We start from the raw sequence: 20,870 nt of genomic DNA on the forward strand, positions 1-20,870 counted from the left end.
CAAAATAGCAAATATCATATTCATGGGAATCAAACGTATCTTGTACATACAGTACTGGGATGATAATTAATCAATGCAGAATCATACTTAGGACTGCTTTAAAGTACTACCATCACTCACCGAGCCAAGGAGTGTAAGATTTGCTGTCCCCATTGGCTAGCTTTATGCTACCATAGATACAAGGCCATCAAATGGTGCTGTCATCATTTAGGGTGTAGAGGGCACACTAAGGACAGTGATTGATGGATTCCTCCAGCTTTGTTTCCCTCCCCTTCCTCCATATGTTAGCAGCCAGTGGAAAACATCCCCCAATTACTCTACTTAATACGAAATGATAGGGAACGAAGAAATTTTGACAGATGGTTAAATAAGTAGGTCTAGTCATCTGTTACAACTCGTTCTGTTTTGGTGCTGTTTTGCATGGAGGCATTCAAAGAAAGGCTAAACCTCAGAGAATATTCGGATAAGGATGGACAAGCACTATTCCAAAAACAGTGTTGTTTTCAAATAGCACTAACCCCATGTTCCTTTGATTGCACCTCTACTAAACTCTTGTGTCGAACTAGGCCTGATCATTGATATCTTATATCCGTGATGGTGAACCTATACGTGCGCCACAGATGGCACACGGAGCCATTTCTGAGGGCAATGGCGAGGTGTTTGCCCTGTCAGCTCCAGCGTGCATGTGCACGCTGGCCAGCTGATTTTTGGCCGTTTTTCACCCTCTGGAGGCTTCAGGAATGGACTTCCCAAACTTCCGATTTTTGTGTTGGGCCATTTATCACCTCCCCAGGCTCCTAGAGAGCCTTTATTGCCTGGGAGGGTGAAAAACGGACCTACCGGCCCCACTGGAGTCGGAAAACGTGCCATTTCCAGCATCCGGAGGGCCTCCAGGGGGGCAGGGGAAGCTGTTTTTACCCTCCCCAGGCTCCAAGAAAAGCCATGCGTGTACGCGCAGGGCAGCAGGGATGGGTCACATGTGCATGCGCATGGGACTGGGGGACATTAAATTATGAGGGTGGGCACACATACATGTGTGATTGAGTCTGTGTGCTTTTGGCACCCAAGGTGAAAACGGTTTGCCATCATTGCCTTATATCAATGATGCCTTCTGCACTTTACCTGCCAGACCTCTGAGTCCCTGGTTCAGAGACATGGATTAGCCAGAACATAAAGCAGCTAGAAGAGAACCTCTCTCGCACACAATTTTTTGCATAACTCTACCACTGCTGGTCATTGTGTTGTCCAAAACAGAACTACTCCGAAAGTCAATGCCCAGGGGGCAGATTGGAAAAAGCCTGCCCTCCTCAGCCAATAGATCAAAAGTTTATCTCATTCCTTATGGGTTGCTTGCCTGTAGCATTAACCAAATAGACAGTAAAGATGCCATGCCAAAAGGAATCTATAACACTCTGAGGGTGTTGCTTGTTTAAAGGAAAAATGCTATTACAACAATGGAGCAGCTAAAAGCCCTTATAGGTGTGTATATATGAGATATACTATTACGAGGATTAGTAGCCTATTGTGATTTTTATTTATACTAGCCAATAGAAGGCAGTGCATAACTGATTATATACTATCTCCCAGTGTGAACATAAGTAAAAGCATCACACAGGATAAACACTGCGTGAAAACAAAGTTATTTCTTATGTGCAGAGTGTTACACATTTTAAGACTTAATTTGGTTTACTAATTATGATGTTTCAAATTACAGTGCAAATAAAAAAAAATGGAACTAAGTCTCATCTTCAGAATCATTATACAAGACTATATTTAAAAAAAAAAAAAACCAAATAGGTTTCATCTTTACAAAGTACCCATCCTCAAGACCATATAAAATCCAATTTTATGTGGCTCTTCCACACATGAGATCTTGGGGCCCAGGTTTGGATAGTTTTGTACAGGAAATAAGAAGGCATAATTATATACCACCAGTTGATTCTGGGCGTATCAGTGCTGTACCCTTAAGCTGTTCCTATCCCATGCTGATGTTAGTTGGACTCTAACTGATTTAAGAAAATTCAGTCTGGATTGTGATGCTTCAGCAGCAACTTGATGGGTGTTCATTCTGCACTGCTGTTTTCATGATACAGACAATATTTATTTATTTTATTTCTCCTCTTTAAAACCACCCAACTTCTCCCTTTATGTTGTATCCTCTCAAATTTCCGTGGCAGGAAAGCAATTGCCCAATGATATTCCTTCTCTGGGCAGGTCTTACTGAACAGATATACTTTATATGCACATATAAAAATGCTTTTCTGTAAAATTAAATTAAAGTTAGGTATAGAAAATTAAAGCATTCAGATGTAAATGAATCCAGGCAACTTTAAAATGAAAAATATCATTTTTTCCTATTTTCCTAAGTTTGGCTGAATAGTTTCTGTGCCATTCCTGTTGCAGGAGCTCTCAAATGAAGTGGGTATAACATTTACTTGACATACAGAAGGTCACTGGTTGAAACCCAGCAGGATTTTTTAAAATTATTATGTTTTTTTTCCTTAATTTGTTACCTGAATGGACCTTGGTGCTCTCTAACCTCGCTATTTTCTTGCAGACGATTCATTACCCAAACCAGGTACAGGATCAGTGCACAGATGATGTTATCTAGGTTTGGGTAATGACATGTCTGCAAGAAAACAGCTGAGCTCAGAGAGCATCAAAGACCCCTGAAGGTGATGTTTGCTGAGAAAGAATATACTGTTTCATATTCTTCCTGATACTACAGAAAGTAAGGTTTTATTTCAGCTCCAAAATAAGGACTTTGCAAGTTCTTATTCACATGGGCTATTTGGAACAGGATTAGAAAAGGAAGGAAGGAAGGAAGGAAGGAGGGGAAGGAAGAAGCAGAAGAGGAAAGGAAGGAAGGTTGAAGGAAGAGGGAAAGGGGGAGGGAGGGAAGGAAGGGGAGGAGAAGGGAGGGAAGGAGGGAAGGAAGAGGAGGAGGAAAAGAAGGAAGGAAGAGGAGGATTAGGAGAGAAGGAGGAAGGAATAGAAAGAAAGAAAGAAAGAAAGAAGAGAAAGAAAGAAAGAAAGAAAGAAAGAAAGAAGAAAGAAGAAGAAAGTTTCCAATGGTGCATCAGTGGACTTTTAAAAAAAAGCCTGATAGAAAGGTTGGTAGCTCCAGGGAAACAATATTAATTTCAAAATTGTATTTGTGCCAGGTTCTGAACCATGGAGACTTTGAATGTCAGGGAAATGCTGCCGGGAGACCACTGACAACAGAGATCAGAGAGTTGCAAAGCAGCAAACCCTTAGCCAGCTGAAAGGACATTTCTGCTACTTGCACGTAGTAATGAATCAAAGTGCCAGAGCTGCCCATAGCAATGTTTCTCAACCTCAGCCACTTCAAGATTGTATGGGCATCAACGCCTAGAATTTCCTCATCCAGCATTCTAGTGGGGGAATTTCGGGAGTTGAAGCCCACATATCTTAAAGTCAACCAAGGTGAGAAATACTGGGCCTAGAAGAGAGTAAAGCACAGCAGGCAAATCAGATAACAAATCCTGTGACTGCATGAGCAGGAAAAAATGGAATAGGTGTACATGGATGGGAAACCCATGCATTGGGCATGGGATGAGTAGAGGACACTGCTGCCCATTTCTGTTCTGACCGAGGCTTCCCAAGAGCATGAAGCAACTCCTTGTCCACAACAAAAGCCCCTTTTATTAATTGACTATTAATTCTGCTCATTCACATCCAGCAAAGTCTTTCAAGGGAGGAGATTCACAGCCACAGACCTTATCTGCTTGGAAAGCTGACAGGGCCAATATCTGCAAAACTTGGCAAGGAGTCTCCGAGAGTCACAAACCAATTAAGCAAACTAAGTGTCTCCCGCAACTCCACTCTCCTTTCGCTTCTCTCTTATTTCTGTGGGAGGGGCCATTCATCCTCCACCTGTGGCCCTACTCCCAAGGTCAACCCTTGTTCTTTAGCTGTTCTCTTCATCTGGCAATTCTGTGGCATGCACACACTGGGAACAGGCTCCAGCTGTTTGTCTGCCTCACTGTTGTCTGACTTGAAGGCAGCTGATAACTGTCAGACGGCCCTGGCCCCATCTCTGCCTCCGACACAGAGCCCTCCTTAGAGGCTTCCCCAGACTCCAGGACTGGCCCATGTTCCTCCCCAACCTCCTCACTGTCCGAATCGGCTGCCACTCTGCTGGCCGCTAGCAGGCCACAACAATTTCTGTCTTCCAAAAACAATTGGAAGTTCATACTTGTGACTGGGTCTTTTGTTAAACTGCCTCAGTGATCACAAACGCAGAGCCCATTCAACCCACTCAAAAGCAAGGAAAATACTTACGGCTCACGAGCACACATTGGACTCAGCTCCTGGAAATCCCTGGAAAAGGCAGGGGTGGATTCAGAAGACAGGAGACAGTAATGAAAATTCAGTTTGGAAGTATTCACAGGCTCCCATATAAGTAGCCCTTATGATCCCAACTGGGAGCAGAATTTTGGTGGCCAAGTCAGGTGGTTGGAAGTGAATTGTGCACTATGTTACGACTTTTCTAGCCACAGTTGTTAAGTGAATCACGCGGTTGTTTCACACATCCAGCTTCCCCCTCGTTGACTTTGCTTGTCAGAAGCCAGCTGGAAAGGTTGCAAATAGCAGTCACAGGACCCAAGAAGCTGCAACCATCGTAAATACTTGCTGGTTGCCAAGCACCTGAATTCTGATCATGCGATCGTGGGGATGCTGCGATGGCCATAAGTGCAAGGACTGGTGGTCAATTTTTCAGTGCCATTGTAAACAAATGGTTGTAAGCCAAGGACTACCTATATCCCCCCCACCCCACTATAGGAGAGTTTGCCACATAGAACAACTTATCTCCTCAGTGCAAGAATTCAGATTAAAGCATCTGCAAGAAATAATCGGTTCAGCCTCTGTTTAGATACATCAAGAAAAGAGAAGCTCAGTATCTCCCTTGATACTGGTTCCAGATTTGGCAATTTGAAACACATCATGCAGCATGCAAATATAATCATTTTTAGTCTGGTTTCTAAGGGGGCTTAAATGTCTACAAATAGTGCAAATCAGTTAGATGTATTAAAGAGGGAGTCAGAAACCTAACAGTTCTCTTTTATTACTTCCCTTTCTTCCTTCTTTCTCTCTTCTTCCCTCCCCCCTGTCTCTCATAAGTAAATTTGTTTCTCAACCTCAGCCACCCTAAGATGCCTGCACATCAACTCATAGAAGTAGCAAATTATTAAATTTGCTCTTTTTCCTTTTATTAATAGGTATTACACACACACAAACACACACACGCAAAGTAACAATATAAGGGAGACTTTAATAAGTAATCAGCTATTAAAACCTCTAGTATAGCAATTATTATGAAGTGAGTTGTAGTGGTTGTGTTACATTGAACTTTGGATGAAAAAGCTAAATTAATGTTATGCTTGTAAAATGCCAGTCTAAATTGTAATTAACACTGATAGGCTATTTTTGTCTCTTTTCTATCCTCAATATTCTAAGCTATTTAAATAATAGAATGCCAATGATTGTTAACATATTATGCAAACATCAATGAATGGAAAAGTATATAACCATACAATGTACTAAGATTTATAACAACATAATAAAAAGGGGGGGAAGACATATTTTCCCTTTTTCATTAGAAACAAGTTTGCCATACACATTATTATTATACAATTGTATCACAGCGGCCAGTTGTTCACCGGATTTGGCATTGGTTACTAGTCGGGCCCCACCCAGGGGCCTAGGACGTCGTAACGTATTTTCATAATATGCGTGCAGATCCAAGCAGTGCAGCTTTTGCATTTGACTGGTGGTGATTTTGTCAATTTGTAACGGTTTTAAATGTAATTCCAGTGCTTTTGGAATAGCACCCAGTGTGCAATTACCACTGGAATTACCACTGCTGGTTGTGCCATAGTCATTGAATTTTGATTTTTAAGTCTTGGTATTTTGCGATTTTTTCATGTTCCTTCTCGGCGACCCTGCTATCACCTGGTATTGCGATGTCTATGATTGTGACCTTATTTTTCTCAACCAGTGTGATGTCTGGTGTATTATGCGCCAGTATGTTGTCCGTTTGTATAGGGAAATCCCACAAGATCTTGACCATCTGATTTCAGTGACTTTTCAGGCTGATGTTCCCACCAGTTTGTTGCTGTTTTAATATTATAATTTTTGCACAAATTCCAATGGATCATTTGGCCATTGAATTGTGCCGCAATTTATAATCAGTCTGCGCGATTTTTTTACAGCAGCTGAGTATGTGATCAACAGTTTCATCAGCTCTTTGCAAAGTCTGCATTTGGCATCATCAGAGGATTTTTAGATTTTGGCCTTAATGGCATTTGTGCGGATAGCTTGTCTTGCGCAGCCAGGATTAGTGACTCTGTTTCTTTCTTTAATGTACCTGTTGTTAACCATAACCAAGTTTGTTCACTGTTCACTTTATCTCTTATTTTTTCCAGAAATTGGCCATGCAGTGCTTTGTTCTGCCAACTCTCCATTCTTGATTTTATCACATGTTTTCTGTATTCTTGTTTCGTCTGTTGGGCCTTCAGTAGTTTTTTGTTCTTTACTTCAATTAATAGATGTTCTTGACTTTCTTTTAAATAATCAGCCAGTGCATGTTTTTCTCTTCAACTGTTTGCTTCACTTATAATAATCCTCTGCCACCTGATTTTCGGGACAGGTATAATCTATCAGTATCACCATGTGGATGTAAACTGTAGTGCATTGTCATTAGTTTCCTGGTTTTTCGGTCCAAAATGTTCAAATCAGCTTGTGTCCAGTTAACTATACCAGCTGTGTATCTTATAACCGGTATTGCCCAGGTATTTATGGCCTTGATTGTATTTCCACCATTCAATTTAGATGTTCAAAATTTTCCTAACTCTGTTGGTGTACTCTCGCCTGACAATAGTTTTTACTTCTCCATGCTTGATGTTATCCAACTGCAGAATGCCTAAGTATTTGTAGGCTTCATTTTCATTGCATTTAATTAGTTGGCCATTGGGCATTTCAATTCCCTCACATGCAGTGATTTTGCCCCTTTTTATGGATACAGTGGCGCATTTTTCCATGCCAAACTGCATTGAAATATCGGTGCTGAATACTCGGACTGTGTTTGTCAATGATTGGATTTCTATTTCTGACTTTCAAATTATTATTATTATTATTATTATTATTATTATTATTATTATTATTATTATTGTGCAAACTATTTGAATATTGGTTTCAAAAGTGGAGCATAAACAGTAACATAATACAACAGCCAATTCTACCTTCCTTGAGAGGCAAATAGTGAAAGCGATTGTTGACACCCCCTACTGCATTTAATATCTGGATTCCTATAATAGTTTGAGCCACCAATTACTCAAAGTCATTTCAACCTGGAATGTTGGTGAGAATGCAGCCACTATATTTCAAACAATAATCTTCAAAGCAGAGGGCTGTCCCATTATTATACAGTTATTAAAAAATTTAGTCATTGATGTAAAGCGGTGCAAGTTAAGATAGCAAAGACCCATAGATTACCCCTAACATATATTCTGGATGGATAACTACATCCCCAAAACCATATGGGCTTCCTCCAAGCTCTTTGTGGAGTCCCCATAGTATCCTTGATCACTGTTGAAAACTGGTGGCATAATTTCTCAGCATTTGAGGATGGGAGCACAAGCTTAGAATAGTTTTAAAGCAAAGAAGACCCTCCAACTATCTATCTCAAACCAAGGAAGAAAGCCCCTTTGACATGACTCTTGAGCTTACCATGAAATTGTTGACTCTTGAATTAGTACTGAAAAGCTGACCTAAAATGTTCAGCCCTCTTGTGTTTCACAGCTACTAATTTTGTACCCTCTGCTTCCATATGCCAACTGAAGACACCAGAGAAATGTTTGTAGTCCATACTTGTGGCTGCAACAATATCACTCAAGAGTTTCCCACAAGCACCCTGTGCATTTTCTACAGCTGAGTTTCTGTGTAGTCTTTGATTGTGATATGTTGGACAGCTCTTGAGCGCCTTTGCTTCTCTGGAGCTAACATATCTGTCACCGTTCCCTTCCCTTTCCTACCAGCCCATCATCAGTGAATGTTTTCTACAGAATGGAAAAATGAGGCAGGCTAGGTTAGAGGCAGCCTCTACAATGCTACTTCAGGGAGTTTGCATTTCTGACTCTAGGGAGAAATCATAGGATTTTTTACGGCCAGTTCTGAGCAGAGGCTTCATGATACATCTTTGCACATTCAGGCTCCATATGTGCAAGAGGTCAACATTACTTACTCTTAGCTACTGCAATGCAGGTTACTTCATCATGTGCTCGACAGCTGGCTGTTCGGCGAATGTTGCTGCAAGTGTAGAAAAATGGGGAATAAATGGCCAATAAAGAAAATTCACACTTTTACCTCCATGTGATCTCTAATTAATAAGACCGCAGCCCACAGCTAATAACAGTGTGGGATGTATTGATATACAAGAATATACAATGACATATAGGAGCTGTGGTGGCACAGTGGCTAGGTGCAGTATTGCAGGCTTAATTCTGCATTCCCACTAACGAGAGTTCGATCCTGACTGGCTGATGGTTAACTCAGCCTTCCATCCTTCTGAGGTCAGTTAAATAGGGACCCAGATTGTTGGGGGCAATATGCTGACATTTGTCAACTACTCAGAGAATACTGTAAAGCAGCGTGGAATGGTATATAAGTCTAAGTGTTAGTGCTAAGAGCCGTGGTGGTGCAGTGGTTAGAGTGCAGTACTATAGGCTACTTCTGCTGATCACTGGCTACCAGCAGTTTGGCAGATCGAATCTCACCAGGCTCAAGGTTGACTCAGCCTTCCATCCTTCAGAGATGGATAAAATGAGGACTCGGATTGTTGGGGGCAATAGGCTGACTCTGTAAACCACTTAGAGAGGGCTGTAAAGCACTGTAAAGTGGTATATAAGCCTAAGTGCTATTGCTATCGCCATGTGCATGTAACTCCTCATCCAAAAACACAACAGGCAAAAGGATCCTCCCTGAGAAGATTGATCGGAGCAAAGATAGATTCCTGCAAGGGAGAGGTCAGTGTGATACATGTCAAAATGCTGATCCATGTGGATCTTCCATGGGGCCCTCCTGGCTAAGTCAACTTCTCTGTGCTCTGCACCTCTGTCTAGCAAATAGTTACCGTAAATCAATATGAACATTCCATACTACGATATTTTGATCACCCCCAGTGGGCACAAAGCCTGCCAGTGTTCCATACTTACCGAATGAGAGAAAGCTCCCCAAAGTGGTCTCCAGCCTTTAGCACTCGGATGTGCTCCTCCTGACCATCCACATTCCTGGTCACCTCCACCTGCAGAGGCCAGGAAAGAAATGAGGATCGGGCAGCATGGCAGGAGGGAAGGAGGGGACTGGTCCCCAATTTGGCATTTGGAGAATAGCAAGACAGGGAAAGCTAGTTTTGTAGCAGGTACAGCAGATGGGAAAGGTATAAAAAAACTCAGATTCACAAAACACACTAAATTGTGAACTTTGGTTGACAAAATGCAACTGTTGTAGTCACATAACATGCTATGTCCAAGAAAATGAAGTAACATAATGGCTTGGTTTGCATAACACACTAAAACAATGACTTAGTTTCTGCACTGAGCCACAAGACACCAAACCCCATTTTAGCTAGTTTGGCAAACCACTTTCACACTGTTGCTAAGAACACTTGGATCCATGAAATTCCTAAGAGCTGAACTCAGGTTTGGCCGTACCTATATTACTATGTTTTGTAATGCCTCTTCCAATTCTGAGAAGCTGCGATACTTGGGCACGCCAGGAATCACAGATGTAGGCAGGAGAAATCAGCAGTTTGCTAGAGATTGTGGAAGGATCTCCCAAAATAATCAAAGGAGGCAGGAAAGCCCTCAAAATGTCAGATCCAGTCAAACACAGCTCCGGGTAAGAAGATCTTAAAAAGAGAGGTTTAAGCTTTAAGCTTGTTTGCCAGGCACATGTCCTGACTTGGAGCTTTGTGCCTTCACCCAACACACTTGGAAAAGCTAATTGTACGGAAAATGGTAAACCTGAAGAAGTCTTCACTTTCACAAAATCTCTTCATTGTTAACTTACTATTACAAGACTCACCTCTCCGGTGAGAATGAAGGAAAAAGGCTCTCCCCTCATCTCCTTCCTGGATGATGAATTCGTTGGGCATGAAGGTGCGCTGCAAGAATGGACAGACTAATGTTCAGTCTCCTGAAAGCGCTGGGGGCCATCCCAGTGCTACCCCCTTTACTGCACGATCCTAGCCAGCCCTGAGTCAGAGAGCGTCATTATTATGGTTCAATTATAGTACCTCTTCTGCAGAGTCCAGCAGCTGTGAAGATCGGCATCGGACAGGCCTTGGAGTGGTTTCACCCTGGGATGGCAATAGAAGGAGAAGGAGAGGGAGAGAGGGAGAGAGGGAGCGCACACAAGGAATGCTTTAGAAATCTATGACACAGGGAGCTGCAGGACTCTCTCCCGATTGCTCATAATAATTTGGAATATTTTTCTGGCATCTGCTCTTCCCCATACCTTCATTCCAGGTATGGTAACCCAGCATGTTGGAGAATGCAATCCCGGCAATCCCTCCTTTTCTTTTTTTTAATCCAAATTCAATTCCACCGATCCTCCAACCCTAACTGTTCTGGCACTGAGATCTTGCTTTAGAGGTAATGTTGGTTATTGTTTTTTCCCACTACTTCTTTTTTCCAAAAGCCCAGCCAATATTCTTGGAACCATGAAAGAAATTCAGAAGGGAATGTTCATTGCAGAACCGATACACCTGTCCTGCCTACATTTAGTTACTTATTCATACCACACCAGAGTCCTCTGGTGAACAAAAGTTACTTTCATTATTCTTTTTTCCTTCCATTCCACAAGTATTCTTGATCCTCCCCTCCTTTTGTCCCCTGGCTACTTACCCTCGCAAGCCTGCGAGGCCATAGCACGTTTCCGCTTAGCATTTTCTGTGATGATGCTGCGATATATCTGTCGGTCAATGGCCCACAACTCCACCTCAGTGAGTGCTGAGAAGACAGAAGTTATGGTTAACCAAGAAAGAGGGTTTCACTGCAGTTTAACTTTAGTTCTTTCCCAGCATAAACCTTTCAACATTTGGTAGTAACAACACATTTTTTATTTCTGGGTTTGTTTACTGTCATCAGCAACACTAGTGAGCAAACCGTTGGCGTGGCCCCTGATAGCCTCCCTTCCTATGTGATGCTTTAAAAAGTTGATTTAAAAATACACATTCTTTCACCCCTCACAGAGACCTGCCACATTTTTAGAAGGAAACTGCAATTTTCCAAAAGCAGCGTGGGCAGCTTTCGCCATTAACTTTCTGAAACACTTCTTGTACATTGCGATTGACGCACATAGCCTTCAAAATCCTGTAATATTTCCATTTTTTTCTCCCCCCCCCGCCCCAGTTCTCGTTAAATATGGTATCGAAATTAATGCTATGGGGCTCAATAAGAGAGCTGAAATTCAAAGGCATACACAAATCCCAATTGAGCGAACGCGTGGAGACGCATTATCAGCAAGTAGCCATTCGCACAGGAAGAAAACGAGGAAAGCAGATTCTGCTTCTGTTCCAGAAGTAGAGGGAAAGATGCAATTGTACAATTGCCATAGCAACAGAATCAAGAATGCCCCAGCCCAGCATGACTTGCAAAGGCAGGACACACCAAGGCCTGAGTGTTGTTGTTGGGCATCGTGGGAAAAGGGATATTTCGACACCAACTCGTCCCGGAATTGCCCCGACTCCTCTGCCCAAGAAGCCAAAATCATCTGGATGCCCCTGGTGGTCAGTACACTTGCCATAGGAAGCTACACTTCTTGGCACGCTCACCATTAATGGGGAGGGAGGGGGCTGATGAGTGAAATCTTAGACATGTCGTGCTAAATATAAAATACTTTATGTAAAATATAAAAGCTTCCTCTCTCACTTCTCAGGCTAATTATTTTAGATGGGTGAAAATATCCCCCAGCCGTACATTTATGAATAACTACTATCAAATTATTGCATAACATTCCGGAGGCATAACTGTGATAGCCTTATATGGCAAAGACAAATGAGATTGAGCAATGGGGAAGACAATGGGAAGACATGTGCATGAAAGCTTCTGCCCCCAAACACTTGGTTCAATTTTATGGGGTCACAGATCTTTGTTGTTTTGCCATATTGTTTTCTTTAAGAATGCATCAACCCCTAGATATCCTTCCTCCTCTTCCATTTCTTCCTATCCCCCTCCATTTTCACCTTCGGTACTAACCCAATCTGAAAAGAATTACATGTGCCTAAGGAAGGCAGGAAGGTGGTCAGGAAATGTAGCAATTGGTAGACACGCGTTGTTTGGGAGTCTTTTGGTGAAGAGAAGGCATAGCTGATAAACTCGGAGTTTGACATTAGCGGCATTAGAATTTTGACAAGCAGACACACATCACAATTCCTTCCTTACCCATGACAGTCGCCGTGCGCTGGCAGTTGTACAGCACAGCCAGCTCTCCAAACACATCCCCTGGGAGCAGCCTGCGGAGATGGCGCCCCTTCTGCGTCACCCCAAGCTCCCCCTCTGCAACAGGAGAATAAGAGCTATGAAAATGTGTCATTGCCACCTGCAGCTTCATCACTTGTGGAATTAACCTCCCTGACCCAAGATAAACACAGGCTGAACTCTTTCATGAGGAGGAAGAGATCTCTCCATGGCTATTAGCCATGCTAGTAAAATGCTACCTTCCTGTAATTTATATTAACACTAATTCTTCCTATGCCCACACCAGCAGTGGTGCAAAGTCATACGAGTAAGTTGCAGAAGTCTATGTGGTTTCACCACTACCGTTAGCCACAGATATTTGTTATTTGTGAATTTATAGGCCACCCATCTCACTGCAGCAGAGACTGTAGGATGTGAAAAGGTAAAAAGATAAAACAAACGATTAAAGTTAAGAAAGATTAAAGTCCTAAAACTCAAGAGGATAGATGACATAGGGCTGGGGATCTTCTTTCTATCCTGTCAGCCACCCCCAGCAAAGATCAGCCCTACTTAGGCTGCAGGCCAGCTGGACGAGCCAGATTTAAGGTTCTTCTGGAAAAACAGGAATAGGGCAGGGGGCCTGACTTCACCTCCTGCTGGAGAATATTCAAAGGGCAGGGGCTACAGCAGAAAAGGCACTGGAAACCCCCCCCCCTTTGGTAGATGGATCCAAGCAGTGGTGGGTTGCTGCCGGTTCGGCCAAACCAGTAGTGGAATTCAGCCTGGCTCGCACAACTGGCAGCAACCCAGGCCTCCCACACCCCGAACTGATCCCTCGCTGCCACTTGGCCACCGCCATTTTGGATTTTAGTGACTGCGCATGGGCAGTTTATTGTAAATTGTTCAATTTACATTGAAGAGCACGCACACGCGTAGTACATGCCTGCACGCACCGGAGGGTTGCGCGCGGGTTGCGAACCAGCAGTAACACCGGCAGTAACCCACCCCCGATCCAAAGTAGGTTTCTTCCACTGGAGCGAGTGGGATGGGCCAATCCCATTGGGGTGAGGGTAGCTCCTCAGATAGCCTGGGCCATGCCTAAATTATGAGATGGGCAGTTTGGTTCAGAACAGGGTTCTAAAGCATGAGGCTGACCAATTTAGATATCGGGAAGATTCCTGTATCGTTTCTGCAGAGTCCAAGAATGGGCTGATAGAAAAACACAGGCTCCTTGAGAGTCAGTAGGCAGAGTGATTGCATTGGGTATCTATGGCATACACAGAGCATCTGTTTCCAACCTGCCCTGCACTGTTATAATTTATCCAATTTTGTTCATGGTGTCTGAGAGTCAAGGCAGCATATCAGCCTCACACTCTATGGCAATGGCCTTCATTTCCTAAAGCTCACTCATGTGAGTGGAAGGGTTCTTGGAATGTGGCCAGGACTTCTAAGGTTCCCCAGGAGTAATAAGCCAAAGTAATAAAAGCTTGATTACAGTTTCGCTTCTCTGTGGCACAAGGGGGATCAAGGTCTTGGTCTACAATTGCTGTGTTTCCATACTATAATATACCCAAACAAACTATATGATTGCTTAATGATGATGATCTAGTTCCCAGAACATGTGAACTAGATTAGACTTCCACAACTTCCACATTTAGCTGAAAGGGAGGGAAGGAAACAGTGAAAACCAACTCCTAGTTTCATAAGTTCTGGATTAGGTGGTACTGTGACACCAAAGGACAAGCAAGGTAACATTTGAACCCTACCTCTGGCCTTGCTCCAGGACGCTGCCTGATCTTCAAAACCACTATCTACCTAATTGGTTATCAATCATGCATTCTGTGGCAACAGGAAGCAATGCCAGAGATTTGCTAACAAAGGTTGGAACTTGTTTCAACAGTTGTATTTAAGATGTTTAAAGACAACTAATTAAATATGAGCCAACAGTGTGCAGCGGCAGCCAAAAAAGCCAATGCAATCCTAAGTTTCATTAACAGAGGGATTCAATCAAGATCAAGTGAGGTACTAATACCATGCTATAAAGCCACACCTAGAATACTGCATCCAGTTTTGGTCACCCATTATAAAAAAGACGTTGAGAGTCAGAGAAGAGCAATCAGATGATTAGGGGATGGAGCTAAAACATATGAAGAATGGTTGCAGGAACTGGGCATGGCTAGTTTAGTGAAGAGAAAGACCAGGAGAGACATGATAGCAGTGTTCCAATATTTGACGGGCTGCCACAGAGAGGAAGGGGTCAAGCTATTTTTCTAAGGTACTCGAAGGCGAGACAAGAAATAATGGATGAAAACTGATCAAGGAGAGATTCAACCTAGAAACAAGGAGAGTTTTTCTGGTAGTGAGAGCAATCAACCAATGGAACAGCTTTCCTTCAGAAGTTGTGGGAGCTTCATCACTGGAAGCTTTCAAGAAGATATTGGACTGCCATTTGTCAGAAATGGTGTATGATCTGTTAGGGTGGAGGGTTGGACTATATGACCTACAAGGTCCCTTTCAACTCTGTTATTCTGTTATATTCCAATATCCCATGAATTCAAAAGGAGATCTAGACTGCATAAAAGAGCTCATGCACTCATTCACAAAGGCTTTGTAACAGAAAAATAGAAATCCTTATTTCACATCATTGAAAAGGAAAGTGTTGTTAGTCTATGGTAGCAAAAAAGCAAGAAGGCATCTGGTAGCAGCTTCATTTCATGCTTAGCCTTTCTACTCCATTCTCTCTTCCTCTCCCCACCCATCAGTTCTCAACTCAACTTCGGTGCTGAGAGCAAGGAGATGCTCTCAGTTGCTGGAGTTGCACCCCACTCTTCCCCCTTATCAATATTCCTTGAACAGCGGTTTGTGCTCGTTTGATTTTCTCTGGGGGCTCAACCTCCCTGCCAAACTTCAAGGGGAAATGTAACCCCATTGCATTAGGAAAACAGCTTCAATACAAATGATGTTGTAGCTCCTTGGCAACCAAGTGGTCAACAGCTATCACACTGAACAGCCAGGGAGCAGGAACTATTTGGGAGAAGCTCCCTTTTTAGCAAAAGGGAGCACAGGGAAAGCAGTTCACATCCCATGATACGGAAAAATACCTATCAAGAGGAGGCTGTCACCCCTGAGTAGTTAAAATAAGTACTCCATACCGGCTCAGAGATATTCTCTCTTCTCTAAGTGCCTTTGCTTAAGCCTAGGGTTAATTAGTAAATCACATGGTTGAATTTGTATATCATAAATTGTGCCAACAATCTGAAATTTGAGATAACATAATATTCTGGTACATTTCCCCCCCAAAAAAAATTTCAGTTGACAGTGATATGAATACTTGTCATTATCTCACATAAGCTCTCCTCTCTGCACAAAGAGCATGAAAAAACATCATATACTCCACTGGGTGCAGGAGTGACTTCCATCTTTTTCGGCTGCACTGTGGCCCTGACTGGTTTGGTAAATTCTGTAAATTCCCAATACCACGAGCCTTTGACAACAGAAAGCTAGACGGTCTCCTTGTCAAATACAAAAGCAGAGCTAAATTTCTCCGAAGACATTTGTCAGAGAAAAGACTCACATTTCGACATTTTCTTCTTAAATGCATCCTTTTGAAAAAGGTCACTATAGAATTTTCTCCAGGAACCCTATCAATTGGGGGGTGGGGGGAATGGCAATTATTACTGTCTATTCTACTCCTGCCCACCCACAAAACAGAAACAAAATGCTCTTTGAGAGCATCATTCCTTTCTGAAAAATATAGAACGAAGATCAGCCTACACTTACAATTTGGTATCAAAAACTAACAAAAAGTAATTTTAGGTCAAACAAAGGAAAGAAAAGCGCGCTGAGCCTCATGTGGAGAAATTGTTGGAGAATGTTTTCTCCTCCTGGAAAATGCAATTAAATGATCTTTTAGGGTTTTTCTTTTTCATTTCTCATAGAGGCAGTAATCGGTTAACTGAAGGCAAAGCAAAATGAATGAATAATGAATAGAAAAAAAACACCTTTTTAAATTGAATATCAGCCTAACCTGTTTGGAATGAAGCTAACAGTGCTACAAACAATGCCAGGGTAGGGAAGTCAGAGAGAAGGGCTATCCCCCCATGGATCATCCAGGTGGGGATGAGTGACAGAACTGTGGGCAAATAGGCAAATACCCCTTCTTGGCCTCCCCCCCCCACCTGCCACATAGCTCCCTCACCAGCTACGATGTACATAGCATGACCATCATCGCCTTCAGCCACTACAATGTCGCCTGGCTGTCGCTGCTCTGACATGAAGCTCTCCACTAGAGTCTGGCTCTGACCATCACCCAGACATCGCAGGAATTCATTGCGTTTAACTGCTTCCAGAATTAGGCTGGCATCTCTGGGGTAAGGGGATGAAAAAAGACCCAATGGTTAATTTCCTGTGGTTTCCCCACACTCCATGTCATAGGACATCCCCATATCACAAGCAGGGACAGGAGCATTGCAAATTCTGCCTCCCGCTTGTAACCCCGAGACAAGATACTCCACTTAATAAGCAAACAATATGTGTTACCTTGGGGATTTGGGGACACATGGCATCTGCCAATCAGCATCAGTAATAAGGGGCTCAGGGACAATGACTTTCCCCCTACTGCCTCTTCTCTGGCTTCTTCCATTGGGGACTGATCCAGAGCACTCTCGTTCATTGGCCCTGGAGCATGCTCTGAATTAACTGTGATTGTAGAGAAACAAACAAACAAAGTGCCTTAATGTGGAAACTTTAAACATTCCCCTTTTCTCTCTCAACTGCCCTATTCCTCTGCCATCTCAACAAATCTGTGTGATACTTAACTGAAGAAAGTTTTCTTAAAATATTGGACTAGGAAGGAAGAGACCTGGGGTTGATGATTGCACACACTTAATTTGCTTACAAGATTAATTTATTTTCTGGGTTTAGCAGAATATAATGAACTATAAATTAATTCACATCTAGTCGCAGCCCCCATCTAAGGTTAGCGGGAACCAAGTGTAGTTTATTGTGCGAAAGTGTCCTGCTTGGTCTTTATCTGATCTGCTTAAACACTGTGTGAACACAGCTACTTACAGTAGTAAATTTGAGCCCCAACACAATCAACCAATCAAATGAAAAATGTTCCGAGGATTAAAGGGGAAAGCAGGTAGCTCACTCTCATTTCTCTGAAGAAAGCACTGGGTGGTAATTAAGCAAATGACTGACATGCCTTGTTTTCCTCACTGCGTTAATGGGATGCCCCAGCTTATGGCAATGGAAGGTTCGTTTTAGGAAGATGCCCAGCCTGACACGGGCTTGTGGTCAACACAGTTGCCTCCCTTCTGCATCTGTGAGGAGCTGGGCTCTGGCAGCAATAGTGTATGGAGAGGTAGCCCCTAACTACCATCAGGAAAAGCTTCACGGACACCTGTTGAACTGTTGCAGAGTTCCCTTTGGTGTGGGAACACACAGCGAGTCTTGGAGGAGTAAGGACTAGTGATTGTAAAATAGAACTGAAAAGCCTCCAGGTGGAAGGTGGGAGCAAGTAGCACCCTGTCAACTGAACAAACAAACAGATCTCCGCCAACATAGAACATACTCCTAAAAACAGGGCAGATTTGCTAGAAGGAATCTGGACACCCTCATCACCCACCCACCCACCCCATCCTGGAGATAAGGTAGTAGTGAAGTGGACCGTAGTGGGGCCGGGGGCGATATATGACACCCCCCTCCTATCTAAAACCTCCTGCGCAAGCTTCATTCTAATGAATAGGAGCTGCGCATCAGGGTGCCCGATCGTCCCTCGCTTTCATTCGCGGGAAGAGCAATTGGACACCAGCCTGCCTCGAGCCAGTCCGACATCGAGAGAGAAGCTCGCAAAGGGCCTGAGGCGGTGATTCCTCTCTCTCTTTCTCTCTCTCCAACAGGAGCTCTGGCTTTCTGATCCCGGCGGGTAGGGACCTTTGGATGGGGTTCCTCTTATCTGCCCCCCCCCCCGCTGCCCTTCCGAGCGAGCTCGCTTTACCTGGCTGGGGTAGCGCCACGCTCTCCAGAAACTCCCTTTCCTCCTGAAGGCGCAGATCCCGCAGCCGAAGGTCCATAGTTGGTCAGAGGTTCGACTCGCGAGTCAGGCTGCAGCGGAGAGTTGCCCCGGGCTCTGCAAAGAGACGGGAGGAGAGGTGTGAGAAAAGTCGCCCACAGTTTACGGATCCCGCCGATCCACCGCGGAAAGGAGCAGCAGACGGCCACCCGATCCCCGCCAGGAGAGCGACGCGCCGAAGACTCCGCAGGAGACGGAGGATCCTGCCCTCCGGCTGAGCTGACCGGACCAACGCCGGCTGGAGGAGCGTCTCTGCGCCCCCTCGCTCCTCTTCCAGCCCCGCACGGTCCTACCCCGCTCGTGACTTCCCGGGATCTCCCCACGAGGTGTGCCCCACCGCCCGCTCGCCCGTCCGCCCGCGCAGGCGGCACCTGAAGCTCCGCTCCGAAGTGCTGCGAAGTGCTGCGGCGCCTCCACACTCCGCGCTGCCAGCCGCTCCAACTGCGGAGTGAGGGCTGCCTGCCGGAGAGGGGAGGGCGGAGGCAGTGAGTCACCCCGGTGTCCGTGGGTGGGGGGAGGGGGCAGGTGGGCGTGCCAACATCTTTGCCGAGGCTCGGGCCCGGCGAGCTGCCCTGCCCTCGGCGCTCCACCGCCATTCCTGATGCCAACCTGTTACTAGGCAACCGGCAGGCTCCGATGCAGGTCGGGCAACTCGCTGGCTTCTCCCACAGTCCGCGCCGAGGGCTTCCCTGAGGACTAACGTGCCAAGTAGGTCTGGAGAGGAGACAAGGTGTTCGCCCCCCCCCACCTCCCGACGTGAGAAGGGGGTCAAGAGGCGCAGGTCACTTGGAGCAAGGCTCAGCCACTGTGCCACATTTCTTGGAGAATCCAAAGTGAAATCAAGTCCAAATGCGGGCTGTTACATTCACACGATACGCTTAGCTTGGTACTGAGTAACGCCTTTGACTGGGTTCCCATAATACACTGGCTCTAAAATAATCACAGCACGCTGTTATTGCCCCCCAAATCTAACCATGCTTAACCCTAACCATTAGAATGTTATGCAAGCGTAGCCTCAGGGTTTTTTTCCCCCCCACCGGATCAAGACTATTGTGAGAACACAGCCAAACAGATTCCTTTCAACGGCTGCCCAAAAAGGCGCATGACGCAGTCAACCCAGGAGACACCACTGTCTGAGAAGGGTGGGATCAGCAGCCACATTTGAATAGATCTCCATATTTTGCAGACGGCTTGTTGCTTTCTGGGGATCAGTTGTGGCGCCCTTAGTGGCCGAAACTCATCATGAGGGTTGGCTGGGAATCGAGACTCTGCTGCCTGGGTCACAAGAGCACTGGTATGCCCACAAGGCCTGAGTGACAGGCCGCCAGCCTTGCTTTCTGGTCCTACACCAACCAGACCAGCAGGCTCAATTTAGGAGAGTTTCCTTCCCCACACCTGGTTTGATTGCTTATTTGTACCCTACGACTATCTTTAAGTGTTGTACCTTAGGATTTGTGACGTCTGTATCTTTTATTTTATGTACATTGAGAGCATATGCACCATAGACAAATTCCTTGTGTGTCCAATCACACTTGGCCAATAAAGAATTCTATTCTATTCCAATAGCACAAGAAGCCTGGACTTAAATGAGGTGGTTTAATAACACACACACACATCCCAACACACATTCCAAAAAAAAAAAAATTCTAAATCATGAGAAGTAGGAGCCAGACGGCAGGAGATAATGTTAGATCCTGGTCTTAAAGGTCTTTCCACCTCAGACTGTCACTGTTTTATTTTAGAATAAACAGCAGTCTCTTTCTGAAACAAATATTATTTGGTCGCCTGGAATCTAAAACTCAGCCAACTGTCTCTGCACAAAGTGTTCAAATAAAATTAAAAGGAAGAAGGTTACGATGAGTAGCTTTAGATGCCGTTTAAGTTAACAGCTATATTTCCTATCCAATTCCACATGGCTCTGGCTGGCTTATAAAACATAACAATATAAAATAGCAATAAACTCTAGAGCCCAACAGTTTAAGTCCTAGAGCCAGCTACACAAATGGGAAAGGTCTGCAGAAGGACACATACACACACAGACAGACAGGCAGGCAGGCAGGCAGACAGACAGACAGACAGACAAACTGATTCCTCCTAAACTTAATTTGTACATCCCACATTTAATGGCCTTTGGATTGCATACTGCTGCCTCTTGATCCCCTGCTTTCTTAGGGGTCCCCTGCGGCCCTCCTTAGTTGTCAGGCCAAATCCTTAGATCAGTGTTTCTAACCTAAGCAACTTTAGGATGTCAGGATTTCAACTTCAGATATCTTAAAAGTTACTAAGGTTGAGAAACAGTCTTAGACCCCAAA

At 44.3% G+C, this 20,870-nt stretch overlaps 1 protein-coding gene across 1 annotated transcript in view; it reads right to left on the minus strand.

Annotated features, from left to right (window-relative positions):
* LOC116508181 (cGMP-dependent protein kinase 2-like) overlaps positions 1-19,008 on the minus strand; it is a 41,644-nt gene extending 22,636 nt beyond the window's left edge. The window contains 15 exon segments of the mRNA XM_032216700.1: positions 4,306-4,344; positions 8,263-8,331; positions 9,237-9,325; positions 10,108-10,125; positions 10,127-10,186; positions 10,319-10,350; positions 10,353-10,381; positions 10,929-10,947; positions 10,950-11,033; positions 12,468-12,581; positions 16,681-16,847; positions 17,022-17,110; positions 17,113-17,171; positions 18,484-18,615; positions 18,930-19,008. Coding sequence (XP_032072591.1) covers positions 4,306-4,344; positions 8,263-8,331; positions 9,237-9,325; positions 10,108-10,125; positions 10,127-10,186; positions 10,319-10,350; positions 10,353-10,381; positions 10,929-10,947; positions 10,950-11,033; positions 12,468-12,581; positions 16,681-16,847; positions 17,022-17,110; positions 17,113-17,171; positions 18,484-18,559 — 944 coding nt within the window. The 5' untranslated portion in view covers positions 18,560-18,615; positions 18,930-19,008.
* Positions 19,009-20,870: the final 1,862 nt, after the last annotated feature.

Source organism: Thamnophis elegans, chromosome 4, assembly GCF_009769535.1.
Source record: "Thamnophis elegans isolate rThaEle1 chromosome 4, rThaEle1.pri, whole genome shotgun sequence".
Taxonomy (NCBI): Eukaryota; Metazoa; Chordata; class Lepidosauria; order Squamata; family Colubridae; genus Thamnophis; species Thamnophis elegans.